Here is a 19703-nt window from a genome sequence, read left to right as displayed (position 1 = left end):
CCGCGCCCCCCGCCCCGCCGCGGAAGCGGAAGAGGCGGCAGCGGAAGGAAGCGGTGGGCTGGGGCCGCCGCCGATGGTGGGGCTGGGGCTGCCGCCGGGCGGCCGCGTGGGGATGGAGCTGGGAGGTGGCCGGAGCCGGTAAGCGCTGGGCTGAGCAGTGCCGGCTCCTTCCTCTCGGCTGCCCTCCCCGCCTCTGCCAGGCCGCGCCGCGGTACCCCCGCCCGCTGAGGGCTGTGTGGCGGCCGCGTCGTCCCGCCGCGGCGACTGGCGCTCGGCCCGCCCGCAGCTCTGTCGCCCTGCGGCAGCGGCTGCTTCCACCTGCTACCGGTCCCTCGCCCGGCTGCGGCGGCTCCGCGCCTTCCCGCGCCGCCGCCCGCCCGCCTGGTTCCGGGGCAGAGCCCGCCTCCCCCCCCCCTCCGGCGCCCGGTATTGTGTCGTGAGGGCGGCCCTTCCCCTGCCCCCTTCTCCCCGCAGAGCCCCCCGGCCCGAGCTTCGGCGGGGCGAGGCCGAGCGGAACCCGAAATGGCAGTTTGAGCATATTTGTGCGGCTGCTTCGGGGACTCCTCTTGCTGGGGAGCAGCTCGGCGCGCCGGCCTCCCCAGTCGGGGGGCGGGCGGGCCCCTGGTGGCACAGGTTGGGCCCCTGGTGGCACAGGTTGTTCAGGGCTTGCGAGGTGCTGTGGGGGGAGGCGTACACAAAGCAGTTGTCTGGTGGGCAGATGTGGGTGCTTTATTTTAAAGCCTGGTAAAAGGCGCGATAAAAATAAAACCAAAAATACTACAATATAGTAGCCCACCTCAATGCAACAGGAGGCAGCGAGTCGCAGAGTAACAATAAATTAGAATGTGGAGCCTTTAGTGCTCATCAGAATTGAGAAGGGGCAGCTGGCTTTCTTGTCACATCTAACTCAAGGTGGTTTTTCTGCTTCATTCATTACGTGGAAGACTAGAGGTTCTAACTGTCCTAATAGTTGGAATTTTCCTTTTGTATCTACAAGTGCGCGGGGGAGGAATTTTATCTTTCTTCAATTAAGAAAAAAGCAAATACAGGATTGTATGTAAATGTGTTGTCTGGGAATATTACTTGTCTTCCCTTCAACCTGTTCAAATAAGTGATTTTTAAAAGAGACTTTGCATTGTATTAAATAAATAAAAATTTGCTATGCTGACTTGTCTAATGAATCAGATCCATGTGGGAAATATGCTTAGCTACAACAGCAACAAATACGGTATAAATAGTGCTGCTACAGTGTTCTCCCTTTTCGGTGTAGAGGGTGAAGAAGCTGTGGTTTTCCTCTAGAAATGCTGTTGATTTTGTAGGTATGATATGTTTTTTGCCTTAGAATCTGATTCTTGTTGAAGTTGGCTAAATTGGGGTTTTTTTGTGGTTATGGAGTTGAGAGGCAGCGCTGTTAGCACATTTTTGTGGAAGCTTTTAGTTGTAAGCAAAACAATTAAAATCTGTGTTTTCTGTGTATGTTGCTGTATATCTACTGATGAGCAATACTGCGACAGATCAGAAAAACATCATTAGAGCTCACATTGCAGGTGTAAACTGAAGTCTGTTTGCTTTGGGAGCTAAAACAAATTGTAAAATTGTTCTTTCTATTCTAAATTAATTTTACAATTTTAATATTTAAAATTCATCTTAGCATTCTATTTCATTGTAGGTAATGTAAATGATATTCTAGCATGGACACTGTTGCTAGCCATAGTTGTCATCTTCTCCAGCAGCTACATGAACAGCGCATCCAGGGTCTTCTCTGTGACTGCATGCTGGTGGTAAAAGGTGTCTGCTTCAAAGCACACAAAAATGTATTAGCTGCTTTCAGCCAATATTTCAGGTATGTAATAGTATATTCTTATTTCTAAAAAATGAACTAAATGCCCTTGGTTGATGTTTTCTCTGAGAAGGGAAGTTTTTTCTGGTAGTTGCAGACTACATAACTGTTTAGTGTAAGGGGAAAAAACTGTCTAGAGATAAATCTGTACCAAATATTTAATCTAATTAAAAACTGTGTCTGTTATAATTTATTTTCTAGATATACATAGCTAACTACAGCACTGTTTGAGTTGGGCATTTTCTTGATCCTTGCTTGCTTACGGTGCCTCATATAATGGATTCTGGCATAGACTTGCATTCAGTATTTCATTTTGAGAAGGTAACTGTTTACAAGAAGCTTAGTAGAGTACATGAACAGAGCCAGATGATGGATATAATTGATGAAACAATTCACATTACCCATTTCCGGATAATGTGAATTGTTTCATCAACTGTGTATTCAAAATAAAATTTGATTATGTAGGTTATTATGAATCTCTGTTTAGAACAGTCTCAGAGACGAGATCTGTGTTTTAATGTATACAGGTGGCCCATGAAGCCACATCATTGGTTTCTTTCCTTTCTGTATAGCCCTCACTGATTCTCTAGATTTTAGGGGGTGCAGGATCTCTCAGCTTAGTGTTTTACATTAGTTATGAGCAAGCTGTTAGATCTGGCAGTTTTTAGGTATTGTTTCTTGAAACATCTCTAAAGCTTGATTACTAATTGTTATGTAAGAAAATTATTTTTATGTTCGGGGGAAAAAAAGATGAGAGGTTGGTTTTCCTTTTTTATCTTCTAGTGTTGAAATCCTGGTGATGAAGTGAAATTATGCTCAAAGACTGGATTTTTCAAGTAGTAAAAAAGAACTAAACGCTCAGCTTTTATTAAAATTCAGTAGGATATTAATGACTAATTTATTTAGACTCTCAAACCAGATCTACTCACTATAGTTCTGGTTTTAATGTAGATAGTATGGGCTGGATTTATGAAAGAATTTGGATATGGGCACTGCCTTCAGGGTAGCCTCTGCATTTCTAAAGTTTAAGCCTAGACTGTTATTTACTTACGATTCAGAGCTCATGGGTTTTGTGACCACCTTTAAACAAAACCTAATTGGAGAGTCAACCCACAGAGAGAAATCATGAAGTTCAGGGAATTTCCTAGTGTAGGAAAATAGCTACATAGGAGTGACCTGACCCCATTTATGTATCGTCGTTTACTGTTAGAGTATCAGATTTGAGACTGGGGGTTTTAATGGAAGGGTGTGAAGTTCCTGACTGAGGCAGAGTACGAACCCACTTAATCTAGGACTGGTTATGCACGTGAAGAACTACAGCTCTGATGGTAAGAGTATTTTATATCAAATAGTAAGAAGTCTTATGAATTCATACACTTCAAGGATTCAGTGACAATTCAGTGGGTATTGGTTGGACTGTTTAGGCTTATTTACCTGTACTCTTCATTATTCTTTTACTTGGTTCTCACCCAGCACCAGTACAAAAGTACCTTTTTTTTTTATATGAGGGAATAGATTGAAGGTAATGCCGTTCTCTTGTGTACTATCACCATCCTCTTATCTGCTTGTGGAGAAAGAATCAATGATACGAACTTCAGTAAGGTTTACTGATAAAGTTTGATGGACAGACTCAGTTGTCAGAAGAGGGTAATTTAGCTGACTTTGAGGTCAGTCTTCTCCTTTTCACTAGAAAATTTATCGTGACCTGTTTTATTTGCCATAATGGAAGGAGAAACACCATTGTGCATCAACCAACTTTTTCAAATAGTCCGTAAATACAGCAGAGCACCTAATAAGTTAAGAATGTTGGATAGGAAACCACAAGTATTGCGTGTGATTCCAAAAATTAAAAAATAGAAAATAAAATTTATATAAAGGATCGTTTTATTTTATACATACTTTGTGTACCACTAGTGTAGGAATAATACATAAGGCAAGTAATGGAGTGTAAAATAGTGTAAAAAAAGGACCATATAGCGTCAATTGTTGTTTCATACCAGGCAGTCTGTTTGAGGTGGTATTTTTTTCATAGAAGTGTTTGTGAATTATATGTGTTTGTGTCTGACTATTTGCCTTATTTTATCAGGACCCTTTTCCAGAATTCTTCAGGCCAGAAGAATGATGTCTTTCACTTGGACATTAAAAATGTAGGTGGCATAGGCCAGATCTTGGACTTCATGTACACCTCTCACTTGGATCTTAGCCAGGACAATGTACAAGCTATGTTGGATATTGCACAGTGTCTCCAAGTGCAAAATGTGCTCAACATTTGCCACACCTTTTTAAAGTCTTCTGCAGCTGTAGAGCAAACAGCCAGCATGCCTTGTAATAGCGTATTTTCGCTGCAGCATACTTTGACTGCAGATACAAGCTGTGCCAATGACAGTTATGGAACAAACCTATTGCATGAATGCTCGTCTGACACACAAGCTAATAAAGCCTTGGCTGACCACCATTCTCACACATCGCAGTCTGTTAATCTTCACACACCCTCAAGTGATGTACAGAAACAACCACAAGACTCCTTAGATGGCAACTGCACAGAGCTTCCTTTCAAACAACCAAATTACTATTATAAACTACGCAACTTTTACAGTAAACAGTTCTATAAGCAAAATGCTTGCTCTAATCATGAGAGAGGAGCAGAACAATCTTTTTCTTACAACACATCTACAGAAATAAACACAGTAGAGAGTAATTCTTGTACTGTCAATCACTCTGAGTGTATTCTGGAAACCTCTGATCATTTACCATCAAACTTTCTGGTTCAGTCCGTGAATGAAGCTGCTTCAGACCAAGATGCAGAAAGCACACTTATGCAGCCCACCAAACAGATGCGGCTGAAAAAGGCAGTACACCTCAAAAAGTTAAATTTTCTAAGATCTCAGAAATCTGCAGAACAGCCACCTGAGCCTAAAAGAGATGACAGTACAATAACAAGAGTAATTGAATCTGTAAATGAAAGTACCATGGACATGATAAATGTTAGAGTTACTGATGAAAAAGGAGCTGACGATCTAGTGAATTCTGAGAATTTTGAACAAACTGTTGAAATTGAAAGGTCTCAAGGTCCTTTGGAACAAGAAGGGCAATCACAGACTCTTCAGTCACAGAGGCAATATACTTGTGAATTATGTGGGAAGGCTTTTAAACATCCAAGCAATTTGGAGCTCCATAAAAGGTCCCATACAGGTACAGTTATCAATAACTTAGTTTGCAGCTTCTCCTGTTTCAGAGAAGCTGTTTAAGGGTCTGTTTTCAAAAGGTTGTAGTTTTGGTTTTAAAAATGAATAATCCTACAGGAATAAAGACACTTAAGACTGAGCTTAGCTGAGAGTTGTAGTAAAGATTTCTCCTTCGTACTTGTTTTTCTAGGGTTCTTTTTCAAAGAATGTTTTGTTGATACTTCAATGAACATTTTACTTTTGTCTTGCATTTAGAAGGGGCATTTGAAGTCAGTTTGTCAGATGGCCTGGAAGTCTGAGTCAGATAACAATGAAAAGTGTAAATGGATAGGAAATGATACTACAGGTGTTCTAGATGACCTCAGTTCTCTCTGATCGTATATTCATTGCAAGATACAAGTGATGAGGGCTTGGTAGTCATTTCCTTTTAACCTGTAGAAAGATGCTCTATAGTTAGTTTATACCTTTTTCCTATTGTGAACAACTTTTGTTGCATTTATCTAGGTAATAATGCTCTTGCTGACAAGTAGGCTGCAGAGTGAATGGGAATTTTGAATTAATTTACTTTGTTTTAAAAACTCACAGGTAATATTATTTTTAAACTTGGCATAGATTTATTTCTATGCATCTTTTTATTCTAGTGAAAAACAAGACCTAGTCTAACTTTGATTTAACTAATTTGTTCAATTTAACCAGCATGTTCTATTATATTTCTACAACTCTAGTTACGTTTTTTTAAAAGGAATTCCAAGAATTACCTTAGCTAGTCAAGTAACACCATTGATTCCAAGTCCTTGAGATGGCATTCGTGATTAAGCTGTTGAATATTTTTTGCCTTTCTTTTTCCCTGTATTAAATACGCAAGTGCATCTCCCTTGGTCTTGTCAAATAAACATCATTTTGCAAATGAGCATACATGTATTGGTACTGTGACAGTAAATAGGAATCCCTCTTAGCAGACATTAACTGCTTTTGTGAATTGAGCCTTGGTATTGAGAATTTGTATTTCCATATTATTGGTAGAACAATCTTTCCAGAACCGGAAAATAAGAACGTTTTTCATTAGCTTCCTGTAGTTTTCACTTAGTATTTTTCACTACTTCTGTATGTTCACCTTACTAATAATATATTTTTTTTTCATTTGGTCTTCTGTGAAAGTTGCGTATGTCTCTTACCTAGATCCTCTATTTGCCTTGGATTTTTTTGAACCTATTATCTGATTTGAGGTGATACGATCAGGTATATTTTAATATTTTAGAAATTTCAGCAGAATAGGTAATCAGATAGAGGCTTTAGTGTCTAGAGAAGACCCAGCTGAGGGAGAGATTCTGAAGTCAGTAACATGTGAGTTTGTGTTAGAGCATCTATGCGAAAGAGGGACCCCCGACTATGAGAAACCTGTTAGAATTTGCCCTTCCTTAGACATCTCAATCACTGGAAGAAATCTGGATTCTGTGAGTTCTGGTACCCATTAAACTAGTTCTGTTAAGAGTGTGTTGTCTGAATGATAAATTTCATTATTGTATGTTTCAGAGTCTGCTAAACCACTTAAAACATGAAGTTCAAAGTTTAGTTCACCTCTTCAAATGTATTGTAACTTCAAGGTTAGGGGAGTGGACTGGGTACTAAGCTTTGTAGAAGAAAGTGACTATAGCCCTGATACAAGAGTTCTACAAATTATTTTTTTTTTTTTTTTTAATGTAGCATGGACAGCAAATGCTTACAAGTCTAGGAAATGGAAAAATAGGAAAAGGGTTGCAGTAGCTTTGCAAGTTTATTTATGCATGTTGCAATTCATTTCTTTGTTTTTATTTGAGGTCTGTGTATTTACACATGCTTCCACTCCCCTTAAGCTCTGGTAGATACTGTTTTACATTCACCACACTGCTTGATATTAACTAGCTTTATAAGTTGTGTAAGAAAAGTGATCCTAGACTTGGTTTTGTTGTTGTTGCTGTCCTTCTCTGCTAGTCTGAGTATATATTGAATTCAGGAATTCCATGCTGCTTCTCATAACACTATGTTCTTCCAATAGTTTTAAAAAAAATCCAGATTTGAATGCTACTTAACGTGTCATTAATGCTCTTCTATAGATGTGCTACACCGACAAAGTTTAAGCGTGTGAGTTTAACAAATAATAAGCACAAAGAAGGATGGAAAAACTGAGACAAGAATACGACTAGATAGACCTGTTCGCTTGCTTGTAATTTTTGGGTCGTGTTAATTTGTTTTTAAATATCCAGCCAGTGCAAGAAGAGTATTTGGGAAATTGCATTGGATAGTTAATATATGAAGGATCTGTAGCTGAAGGGCACATCTGTATCATTAATATTAGGTATACTGGTAGTTAAGTGATGTAAGTGATGCTAAAAGCCATTTCCATTCATCTGCCACTTCAGAAAGCATAGCAAATTGCTAGCTAATTAATTTTATTTAAAAACATTCGTTTTCCAGAGCTAAACAAAAGGGTTAGCAAGCATTTAAGTATTAGAGTGCTTACTGAAAGTCCTCCAGATCTGGCTTTGTTGAAGAGATGAAGGAAGCAAGTTATTAAAATGGAGCTTTCACACTGGCAAGCCAGTTTTTAACCCACAAATGACAACTCTTCTAACAAGTACTGTAATGGCCTAGTTGTCAAAAAGAAGCACATGTGAAATCCTCTCTCCCTGAACACCAGGAACTACTAAAAAAATTACAGATTAACATATTTGCATTGATGAGTTTTCTGTGTGAAGGACAGGCATACTATGTTTCAACACAAGTCCTTGTATTGGGTTGTCTAGTTTTAATTGTATTGCTAGGGAATGTTTAAAGGAATCTCTAAACAGAGCCTATTGCATTGACTTCTAAGACTGATTTTAACTTAACTGAATGTTATTTGTTTTTTATTAGCTTGACCTGTCTGAAAAAAAGGAAGCAAGTATATCTCTCTTACAAAGTCCTTACCTGTCCAAGAACGTGCAGTGTTTTGGGTTTAAAAAAAAGAATCTTAAAAAATATTTTCAGGAGGCATATAACACAAAAAAAACCCCACCCAAAACCCAGCCTTTCCACAGAACACTCTTGGCAGGATAGAATTCAACAGGAGCAGAGTTACACTGTCACGTAATACACTGTTGATCCTCAGCCTTTTCATTCTGAGCTTTGCCTTGAGCAAGTTGCCAGCATTCCATGCCTTAGCGGGTCCTGCTCCTCACCTTTGTGATCTCTTTAGAAACACTCCCTCTGCCTTCATGCCTTTTTCCAGTGGAGCTGACACACCACTGCTTTGATCCCACTACTGTGTACATTATGTTTATTTCTTCTTGCAGAGTGTGGAATAAGAAGGATGCAACAGAAGATAGAAAACACGAGGCAGTCCAGGGGTTTGAAAGTAAAGTCTCCTGGATGTTTGTTTAAGCATTGTCTTAATTGTAGTTCAATTACTAATTTTCCCACAGTCTTCTCCGTTGCTGTTGATCCAGCCATGGTCTTTGAGAAGATTAGTGTTCTCAGATAAGGTTTTTGGTTTGAAGTTTAATGACAGTCATAGAATCATAGAATAATTTAGATTAGAATGGACCTCTGGAGGTGGCAGGTCAAATTAGATTGGATCGTTTTTCTCATGATCTTGTCTAGTCAAATTTTGGGTCAAGGACAGAGATTCCACAGCCTTTCCCAGCAACCAGTTCCAGTGTTTGACCACCCTCATGGGGCAAAAGATTATTCTCCTATACCTAATCAGAATTTCTCATGTTCTAACGTATGTCTGTTGCCTCTTGTCCCGTGACTGTGTATCTTCAAGAACAACCCAGTTGTATCTGTCTTCCCATTGCATGTAGACAGCAGTAAGATTTCTTGTTTGCCTTCTCTTCTTAAAGCTCCAGATGTGGTCTCGCCAATAGGTAGAGAAGAATAATCTTCAGCTTATTAGCTGCAGTCTTGCTAATACACCCTAGGAAGCAGTTAGCCTCACTTTATCTGAGGGATGCTACAACACTGAGTAATTTAGTATTTCTGCTAGAATTCATTCTTGAAAGTATGCTACTTGATATACTTGGTGGTTTGGAGTTTTAAGCAGGTACAGAATTGTTCTCCAAAAACCAACTTCACAGTTTCCTTTCAAACAAAACTTTTTTGTTTTCTCTTTATCACAGGGAAAAAACTTCCAACTCTTTGTACAAAAGTACAGTTATAATGAGGCTGCATGCAACCTGCAACAATAGTTTTGAGAAATTTGAGCCTCCAGTTCCCGCCCTCCCCCTCTAGTTATTTCAGAGTAGATTTCTGTTCAGATAATAGTCTTTGTGTCAACAGTAACTTTTTCCTTTGTGTAGGTAATTTCTGCAGAAATTGCTACTGGTGTTTTTTATCCTCCATTTCAAATTACCTGAATGCTTTTATGGTTGTCGGAAGCCTTCCCAGTTGTCACAGATCTGGCTCCCTGTTCGTTTCATTTATATTTCTGTTGTCAGTACCAGAACTTTTAGTGTTTTGCAAATTTAGAGCCATAATGAAACCAAGCCTCAGTGCTCTTCATAGTTGAGTTATTGGTTTCTTAATTTTTATCTTTAATTGAATAAAAGCTTTCTTGAAACTGCTGTAAGATTTCCATTCTTCATTAAGTAGAAACAATAAATACAGCCTCAAGCTGTCAGGCTAACTGCAAGATTGCTACTTGTGAAGCCACATAACTGTGTATGTTTACTCTGTACTTCAAAATCTATGAGAATTGCATTTAATCCTTGATCCTGAAATATGTTGAAAGAACATCACCTGCATTTGGCAGCAGGGAAGGAAAATGGAACCTCAACACCTGGATATTGTAGATGTTGCTCATAACACTTCAAGGGTGGAGGAGGTATTCTGATGTAGAGAATACTTGCTGGAAGAGAACGCTACAAATAGCCAAGAGGTATTCTGTAAAATCAGGAAAAATGTAAAAATGTAAATAAAAATCTTCAGACAGTTTTTGAATCAGCATCAAGATGAAACACAGTGTAAGATCTCTTTCCTTTTGGAAATATCTGCATACAAAATCACAAGGATTTACACTAATTACCTGTGGGCCAGATTATATATGTCCTATTAACATACAGTTAGACTAATGAAAATATAATTAGAAGTCTGTCACTGAATTCAGTGGTATTTTGAGCATTATTAGCGTAAATTCTAGAAGATGCATAGAGATTTTTATCAAAAGTGTAAAAACTAGGAAACCAAGAATTAATCCAGAGAGGGGAAAAAATAGCCTTTATGAAATGCTATAGAGGAGAAAAAGTGATTAGAAAAATGTATTAATCTCAGTTTGACAGCTGGAGAATTGAAGTATTGTGCAGTCACATTCTAGATTGAGAGTCAAGTTATTTTGAAAAGCTGAAGTGGGCTGCGCTATTTTTTTTACTGAAGCTGCTCATGTTTTTGGCAATTCAAAACTCCCGGTTCTATATGATCAAATTCAGAATTTTGAAGCAAAATACTTGGGTTAATTATGAGCTATATAGGATGAGAATTTGAAGGCAAATAAATATTTGCTGGAGGTGAATGGCTACATGCTGATCAGAGATGTATGGTACATACTGAACACAGAAAAGGGATTCCTTCCAAATTATCTTCTCTGCATTCCTTATTCTTTTTAAGAGTGGGCTTTTGTGTGTATAAGTGGAAAAACTGGTGCACTTCCCATAGCTGCTGCTGTTGTAGGACCTTGTCATCCATTCTCTTCTTCCTGGAGGTACGAGACCCCTTGCATTTGGAAAAGAACGGTGTTAAAAAAAAAATAAATCACAAAACACTGCATATTGAAACTTTTTTACCTATTTTTTTTGAAAGATAAATTCTGTTTCTGAGCGAGTCTGCCTTACATGCTTAATAGTAAATGCTGTACTTCCCTCTTGATTTCCCCTTAAATATATGGGTAAGTGTTCTTTTGGGGATGTTTTTACTCTTATCTTACATGTTTTAAAAGGAAGTGTAACAATTTAAAGCGTTTGTATTCTGTTGCAACTATTAGAAGTTCTGTGTTCTGTTTCTTCTCATTTTAGGTGAGAAACCTTTTGAATGTAACATTTGTGGGAAACACTTCTCACAGGTGGGAATATTTTATGTTATGGTACTTACACTTAAAAATGAAATGCATCTTTGTGTCAGTTCTAAAAAAAGGGTTTAAAAGGGTTTAAGTCTGTAGATTAGATGTGTTTTGTTCAAAGACAGAGTTGACTTTAGGGATAAAGTATTATAATGGCTTATTTGAAAATAGCATGTTAAATGTTTTAGATTTCTTTAATACATTTTGTACCTTTGATTCAGTCTACTCTCAAGAGATGTTATGTGTTTTACCTTCAAATGAATGTTTAACTATACAGAGCCACAATTATATTTGAAATACAGAGAACATTCATTCTCGATGTGTTCTTTTGCTTTATGCTTAGGGATACGTTGTGAATAGCCTTTTTACAGTGTCTGGAGAAAATACACGTTAGAATTTTATATAACGTTGTATTCACAATACAATTTAATCTTCCTAAATGGCATAAATTATTAAGCAGATTTTTTATGAATCAGAGAAAAAAATTTATATGGATATAATTGGGCTCAGTTTCCTTCTGCGAAGAGCAGCAGAGTTAGTCTGAAGTATCAAAACTCAACTATGACTTTTTTTAAAAAAATAATCTTGTGAAATTCCCTACTTACAGGGCCTAATCTTTAGCTTCTTAGTTTGTCATTCAATGCTTGCTTCCTGTTCTAGGTACAACAATTAATTCATATTTGTACAAATTTGGTGCCTAGTTGTTTCATATTTGCAAAACACCTATTTCTTTTCTGTTTTCTTTGTTGCAATGTGTGCACCTCAGTGCGGGAAGACAGTAGACAGGTGCATATTTTTACATTAAGATTAAATAATCATTATTGTTGAATAACTTTGGTCTTTCTTATGGATCCTGGTTTAAGGATTAGAGTTATGTTGTCTTTGTCTACCCGCCCACCAGTGCTTCTGCTTCTCTTGCTCCAGTTTTGTAGCCCACCAGCTGGACTTTTTTGATGGATGAATATCCCCCACTCTGTTACTAAATATTAATATAACAGTGCATCCAGTGAACAATACTGTTTCATGATGCTTATCAAGCCATTTTAAGCAAAGCTGAGTCTGCTTATTAGGGAAAGAAAGTGCATTTTCATTCATTTCGATGTCTGAACTTCTAGTTACTTTAAAAAAAAAAGTGGATATTTCCAAATTCCATTAAAAGTACTTTTGGCAAATGGACTGATATTGTCTACCATTACGGTGGGGGAAGAGAGAATAAAAAAAGCTTCACACACTCTGAGTGTATGACAGGCGTGACAGACTCCTCATGCAACATGCATTGCTCCTCCTTAATTAAAAACAAACAAACAAAAACCCCAACGAAACTGGAAATTTCTGTCTTTTAATTAAACACTCTTAAACAGCTTTCCTCCCCTTCCTTCCCCATTCCCTCACTTGCCTGAAGGTATAGGTAGGTGCATACTGATGGACAGTGCCTACCCATCCAGAATATAGCATTCAGCTTGTGTGCTGCAGTTCTTTCTCTGGTCATGAAAGGGAACTTGTGTACTTTTGAGGTACTTCCTTTGGAATCGTGCAGATAAGTAAGATTTCACCTCCCAGCAAGTAAGATGCAAGGATAATTACTCTCTACTTTTTTCTTAGAAGACCATTTCTGATCTTGTTCTTGATCTTCTCAGTCTGCAGCCACCGAAATCACAACATTTTGCTTACTTAAGCCTCCATGTTCTGTCCTTTTGAGACAGTGCAGTTATGCCTGGTAGTGTGTCTGCTCTTGCTGAATGTAACTGATGTTCTGTGTGTTGGAATGTGAAACAGAAAATTAAGAGTAGGGAAAATTGACATAGGAACTCATAGTCTGGAACAAGTAACCATAAATATCTTTGGCTTTTGGAGAAAAGTGTTCTTTTTTCTACTTCCAAGCCTGCGTTTTCCCTTACTACTAGTACACAGCCTGCTGCGATGTGGTCCTTCTCTGGTTGGTGATTCAGGATATCAATTTTACCTCCTGACTACCTCCTGAAGAGCTTGTTTTTGGGGACCGTATGCATTAGTTCCTTCACTTTAAAAGCATGCCAGTTACAAGTGGACTAAGTCTAGCATGTCTCTCTGGTCTCTGAATTTGGGAGGAGTGGTATGCAACCAGTATCTGTAAGAGGCTGCTTCTGAGCATTTTTTTTCGTTCATTGAAATGTTAGCAAAAGTCCTCTTACGCTTTTTCATTGGGATAGAATATTATGCCTTAAGCATGGTTGTGTACCACCTTAAAAGCTTAGGAAGAATACAAGTTACTGATGTTTCTACCTTTTTTTTTGTCTCAACACAGTTAATAAGGTCTTACTAGGAGGAAGTTGACACAGGCTTGTAATAAATAAATGGATCTACTTGCTACTGTCTGTAAAATGTTTCTAACTGGCTAAAAATGCCTGTATGGGAACTATTTCAGAATAATTGTTGCACTTCAAATTCACCCTCTGTCTTTAAGCAGAATAGCTTTCAAATGCTTATGGTATGGTTTGTTTTGTGATGTGGATAGAGGTAAAGGTTCTGTCTTTTTTGTGTTTCTCTCCAGTGCACCTCTGCACAAAATCCCTTGTCTTTGCAGAGCACAAATTGTTCCATGGAGAAGTCAGTTTAGTCGTCGTCTTCCTCAGAAATAAGTGCCTAATGCCTCTCTCTGCATGGGTTTCAGTATTATGAAGTTTGGCCTGAGTGAACAGTGGTTCAGTCATACTGTTGTCTCAAAAACTTTACAGGGGTTAAAGAAAGCTCTCTCTGGTTTCAAATGGTGATCCATTTAATATTGTCCTCTCTTTTTGTGTCTGCAATACTTTAGTTCTGGTATATTATAAGTTCTGATTACAGTGATTCATCATCACAGGTAATTAAGTCTAAAGGAGTCGGAAGAAATTACTGATGGGTCTTTGTTGTCTTACTGTGACTTAGGAGGACTTGATAATCTTTGCATCCCTAATTTTCTTGCCCGATTGAAAGGACTTAATGTTCCTTTACTGTACTTAGATAAAAACAGGCAGTTATCCATAAAAGAAAATGGAATGGTTAAAAACTGACTGTGGAAGTATGCACAGTTTATGGAACATCTGCAGCTCTTCTATCCAAACTAGCTCTATCTTGTGCCTTGAGAACTGGACTCCCAGTGGATTATCTATTCAGAAGCAGTGGTGGCTTTAAAAACATTTAAAAAGAAAAACAAGTTGGAATGAGTGAGATGTTTTTTTCTAGTCATCATCTGGTTTGCCTGCTAGACTAGCATGATTTTTACAGGATTAGGAGAGGAAAGACATGTAATAAAACCTAATTACCAGTAATCCCTTTTGTTCCTTTCTGTGCTTCTTGTTCTGTTTTCTTTTGACGTGAGTAAAGATTTATAGGCATGGAGCACTTGCCTCTGAGTGTTTTATGGATTGAAAAATGTTTATCCTATTATTTTCTTTTTAACCTCCTGGTAGGTGAATTCAGACCTCCTGATGTAACTATTTTATTTGTAGGACAGGGAAAATAAGACTAACATGAACCATATTACTAGTAAATTTTCTTCTTCACTGCAATCTAGATAGTGTAATTTTCATTTATAATTGGATCAGTTTTCAACTATAGGTCTGTCTTTTTCCTTAGCATTTGATTCCAGGCTTCTCTTATATTATTTTTTTCTGTTATTGTCAATGTATAATTGTATACATAAGCAATTTGATCTTGAAGTACATGATAGACTGTCTTTACTAGATAAGAATGCTCGAGTTCTTACATGCTTTGTCGTCTTCACTGCCTTAGAATTAGGAATAAAAAGCCAGTCTTATAGTTCCCATTATTGTCTTTTTATTTGTGTACAACAGACTAGTTGAATTTAATTGTTTAAATTACTGTCCCTTCAGGCAGGTAATCTCCAGACACATTTGCGTCGACATTCTGGTGAAAAGCCATACATTTGTGAGATCTGTGGGAAAAGGTGAGTAGAATTGTTCATCTTAGTAAACTTAACATGCTAAAACTTGTCCATGTTTTTTTTTTTTTTTAATCTTCATGATCGGGCCAAGAGTTAAGGCAGCGTCCTGCTCAGTTTTGGTTGGAAGATATTGGGTTTAAATGTGTACTGATGGGATTAAAATATATAAAGGTCTGCAAGTGTCTTGTTGCAAGTCTCAATAAGAAGATAAACATGTCATCACATATATAGTATGTGGTCTTACTTAATCTTTTCTATATTGGTGTCTTTAGTTAAGGATATACTGTTGTGTGTATTTTCAACAGTGTGAGTTACAATAAATTATGTGGTTTTATACATTTCCCTAACGTTTTTTTTCATTATTTGGTCATACAATTTTTGTTATATTTTATGGAAATTGTGAAGTACAGGTAACGATGAATTTAAGCAAAGCATTAAATATTTTTGCCTTCTGCAGGCATGTGACAGAAAATATACTAATACAGGAGTATCTTTAAATGCAGAATAAATTAGTAACATTAACAGTGAAAAAGTGTTTTTTGTTTTGGGGTTTTTTTCCTAGCATTAATTCAGTTGGACATTGCCAGATTCAAAATGTTTTTCTTAAATGCATCTATTTATCTTGGTTTAAATCTTAATCTTTGTTCAGAACATCAGCCATTCGTTGCAGTTGATTTCCACATGATACTTGGTTTAGGAGAATAACGGTCTTATAAAAGACAACAGTTGGATTTCTGTATTCTATTACAGATTTGCTGCTTCTGGTGATGTTCAGCGTCATATTATTATTCATTCTGGAGAAAAGCCTCATCTGTGTGATATCTGTGGCAGAGGTATGTAAGTACCAAAGTTTCTGCCTCAGGCTTTTTGATTGAAATGGGAGGAATCATTTTAATCTCAGTGTCTGTCTTATTTTTGTAGGATTCAGTAACTTCAGTAATTTAAAGGAGCATAAAAAGACCCATACAGCAGATAAAGTATTCACCTGTGATGAATGTGGGAAGTCATTCAACATGCAGCGAAAATTAGTAAAGCACAGAATTAGGCATACTGGAGAGAGACCATACAGCTGTTCAGCATGTGGTAAGATTTACTGTGCATAGCTTGCTTGTATCTTTGCTTTTTAAATTGTAAGTAAAAGTTCCTACGTCAGCAGAAAAACAATTAAGCAAAATTATTTTCAATTTAAATATGATGTTGTGAAAGTCTTTCACAAAATGTTGTCTTGCATACTTAATAGTCTTTCATTTGGTGTATTAAACTCCTTTAGCTGTTGCAAATAAGCTCAAAAGTGGATTTCGGTTGAAGAATAGAAAAAGGAAATAAGAGGAATCAACATTGTATGTGTACATGTCTTCATAGAAGTACTGATACTAGCTGCTTCAAAAATTGATTTATTTTCAGTATAGTCCTTCCTGATGGAAAGCTAGGTTTGGCATCACTTAGCTATCAATTGAGTCTTTTTCTGGTTTTTGTCTCCCCCACCCCCGTGCCCAATTGAATACTGTTTGGATTTAACTGCATTCAACCACAGTTTGAGAGTAAAAACCTTTTGCTACTTTGGTTCAACCTCTGGAATAAAATCAAAACTTGATCAGTGCTTCATGCCAGAGAACACCCATTTTCAATCTGCTAGATAGGTCATACTTCCAGGTGGTCTGGAAATGGCTCTTTGATCAGTGAGTCATCATTGTATAACATAGTTCTCAGAAACTGCATTATCTATCCTTATCTCATACATTACTTAGCATACTTACTTTTCTGCCCTTAAGTGCTATTTTGCTATAATTTAATTCATGTTCTGAGGAGTCGGCTTTGAAGGAGAGTAGCTCCATATGATCAAGTCCAACTGCAGTATGTTTTATTTGTAATGTATTGAGGCGTAAGAAAAGGTAGTATTATCAGGGGGTCTTAGATCAGGAGGAGAAGATACAGACATGCAGGATCTGAAAAGTATAAACAAACAGTTGTGTTGCTGTCATTAAAATAGGCTTATTTTCATCTTGTCTTGCAGTGGTCTTTTGATTATTTTTCATTTTAGCCAGCTCATCTTGTACTGAGAAGGCAAAAATTGCGCAAAGATCTGATCAAGTGTTAAGAAATCATTCACATTATGCAAAAAATCCACATGTATTATTCCAGTAATTTGTAATCTTACTATTACTGTTCAGTGGCTTTTCTGAAGAGATATACGGGCAGTAGAATAAAAAGCATGATGCCGAAATTGAGACTGCGGTCCTACTGGGCTTTCAGATAATAGTTTGGTTTAGTTGGTGTCTGTCCAAAATCACAAATAGGGACCAGCTTGCTTCTACTGTCCTAAAGAATGTGAGGTGTCTGAATCAATGTCACAGTTCTGGAAATCAATGCTTTCTTGTTCTGCTTGTTCTTCTACACTTTGCTGGGGTTCAGCCTCAAACACTTTTTTTCTTTGCAGTATGGTAATGGAGCTTATTTGAACCTGTGGTTCTGAAGACAGGCAAACAGTTGAATATTTTACTGTATTCTAATATTTACAGCAGGAAAAAATTATGGTTTTGACGCATTCTCTGGATAGAATGTAAAAAGTGGACTGCTGCATGATGTTAGCTCAAAGTTAACAAAAAAGCTAACTTTTTTAGCGCTACAAGAATAGTTCCTTGGTAATGAACAAACCATTACTTTCTGTGATGCAGTTCTCACTGGAAGAATATATTTAGAAGCTTATCAGCATAGTGTTTTTCTAGACAGATTAATTAAACTGATTATTTAATTTATTTTTTTTCCTCCAGAAGATTGATACAAACTGAGAGCACTTACAGCTTTCAAATACTAATGGATGTTCCCATCTCCAGAGACAAAAACTAAAGCACTGGGAGACACAAGTTCGAAAATCAGATTAAGAATAAGAAATAAGTCACTGAATTGTAAAAGTAGATGAAACTTGTTTGAACCTGTTCTAGATAAAGTACCATGATTGGGACGTATCGTACCTTATCACTTCATATGTTCTCTAATTGAAACATGTTTATGCACTTGTGTTAAGAACAAAATCTTAATCTATCACTTCTGTCTTGTAGGGAAGTGTTTTGCAGGCTCTGGTGACCTGCGTAGGCATGTGAGGACTCACACAGGAGAAAAACCCTATACCTGTGAAACTTGTAACAAATGCTTCACTCGCTCTGCTGTTCTACGGCGCCACAAGAAGATGCATTGTAAAGCCCCTGATGAAGGTCCAAACACACTAGATGAATTTACTCAAGGGATTGAAACATCTGACCTTGACAAGTCTCAGAGTTCTGACTCTTTTGGCCAAGAAATGTCTGTTACATTGTTACCAGTGTCTGTTAAGTTTCCCATTCGTCCAACTGCAAATTCAACGGAATTTGATAGTTCTGCGGATTCTTACTGTAAATTGCGATCAATGATTCAACACCATGACTCGGCAAACCAACAGAAACTGAATGTGGATTCTGCTAAAATCCCAAAAGCTCAGACACAGCAGACTCCGCCACCACCACCATATGCTTATGCAGATGTAGATGTGTCTTCTGCAGAAGAACCCTTACAGTCTGATAATATTCCCATGATTCGTTCCTCTGGGGTTAGCTTGGACAGTCATTGTAATGATCCACTAGGCAGTCGAACATCATCTGCTGCATACAAGAATAATGAAGGACCGTTCTTCTCCAGCATGACCCTCTGGGGTTTAGCTATGAAGACCTTGCAGAATGAAAGTGAATTGGAACAATGAGGGCTCAGGGGACTGTATCAAAACTTCTTAGAGGCATTTCATGCTGAAGTGATTGTGATTGCACTGCAGCATAGAGATCAGAGCTAGTTTTTAAGCCAACTAGCTTGGATACTGGTAGAAATTGATATGCATGCCCAGAACCCAGTGTAGGCTGCCTTTACACCACTCAGCAAAGTTCAGATCTAGTTTCGGGGACCTTTGTTCTGTGACTGCACTGTGTAGCTCATGTGTTGCCATAATTTACTAAAATTTTCCATTTACTAAACTTGTCATTTAACTTGGTATTTTTTGCCTGATAATGGAGGAGAAGATGGCCCAAAGCCTAATTTCACTAGAAGTGTACAATTCCAATTGTGGGTCATTGGAGTTGTATAAGGGTGTAGATACGAAAGGAGGAAAATACTTAACAAATCCTTTAGTGAATCTGAGTTTCAGTAGTGGCTTTCTTACCAGTAGGATCATTGGTTTACATGACTTGAGTATTGTGATATTAAATGTAAATGTTAAATACTGGACAATATTTGTGATAGTGCAAAGTAACTGTATATCTAGAAACTTTATTTTTTTACAATAAAGGCTTTTTTTAGTATTTTATAAACTATTTTGCACAGCAGATTGTTTGTACAAGGAAGACCAAGATCAGGAAATGCGAATAAAGGGAAGTTGTTTTACATTGTATCTTAATTGCTCAATGTGTTTCATGTTTTTATGATTTTCAGTAACACAATTCCATCTATTCCAGGTATCTTTACTAATGCTAATAGGGATACCACTGCAAGAAAAGCTGCACTATAAATAAGTGCAATCAACACAGCAGTATATTGTCTTGCATTTGAGTGAATTAGTGTAAAACATTGGCTAATTAATGGAATGGATAGACCGTTACAGATAGAAACTTTGCTTAGAGGCCTTTTTCAGCTTTGGTGCTTTGAGTGGCCTCATGCATTTTCAGTATA

General features: G+C 37.6%; 1 protein-coding gene across 2 annotated transcripts; it reads left to right on the top strand.

The window, feature by feature from the left end:
* The first annotated feature begins 14 nt into the window (after window positions 1-14).
* On the top strand, window positions 15-19425 carry ZBTB49 (zinc finger and BTB domain containing 49). 2 transcript variants are annotated; one of them, XM_055717091.1, is made up of 8 exons: window positions 15-138; window positions 1670-1843; window positions 3927-5032; window positions 11049-11095; window positions 14944-15017; window positions 15765-15847; window positions 15936-16097; window positions 18074-19425. In XM_055717091.1, the coding sequence occupies exons 2-8, from the start codon at window positions 1692-1694 to the stop codon at window positions 18745-18747; spliced, it is 2298 nt and encodes a 765-aa protein (XP_055573066.1). In that variant the 5' UTR covers window positions 15-138; window positions 1670-1691; the 3' UTR covers window positions 18748-19425. The 2 variants fall into 2 exon arrangements, with proteins under 2 accessions (XP_055573066.1, XP_055573069.1); XM_055717094.1 differs by lacking the exon at window positions 15-138 and adding an exon at window positions 152-1319.
* Window positions 19426-19703: the final 278 nt, after the last annotated feature.

This window comes from Falco cherrug, chromosome 1 (assembly GCF_023634085.1).
Source record: "Falco cherrug isolate bFalChe1 chromosome 1, bFalChe1.pri, whole genome shotgun sequence".
Lineage (NCBI taxonomy): Eukaryota > Metazoa > Chordata > Aves > Falconiformes > Falconidae > Falco > Falco cherrug.
Note: the sequence above shows the minus strand (reverse complement) of the source record. Positions and strands in the feature narration are given on the sequence as shown.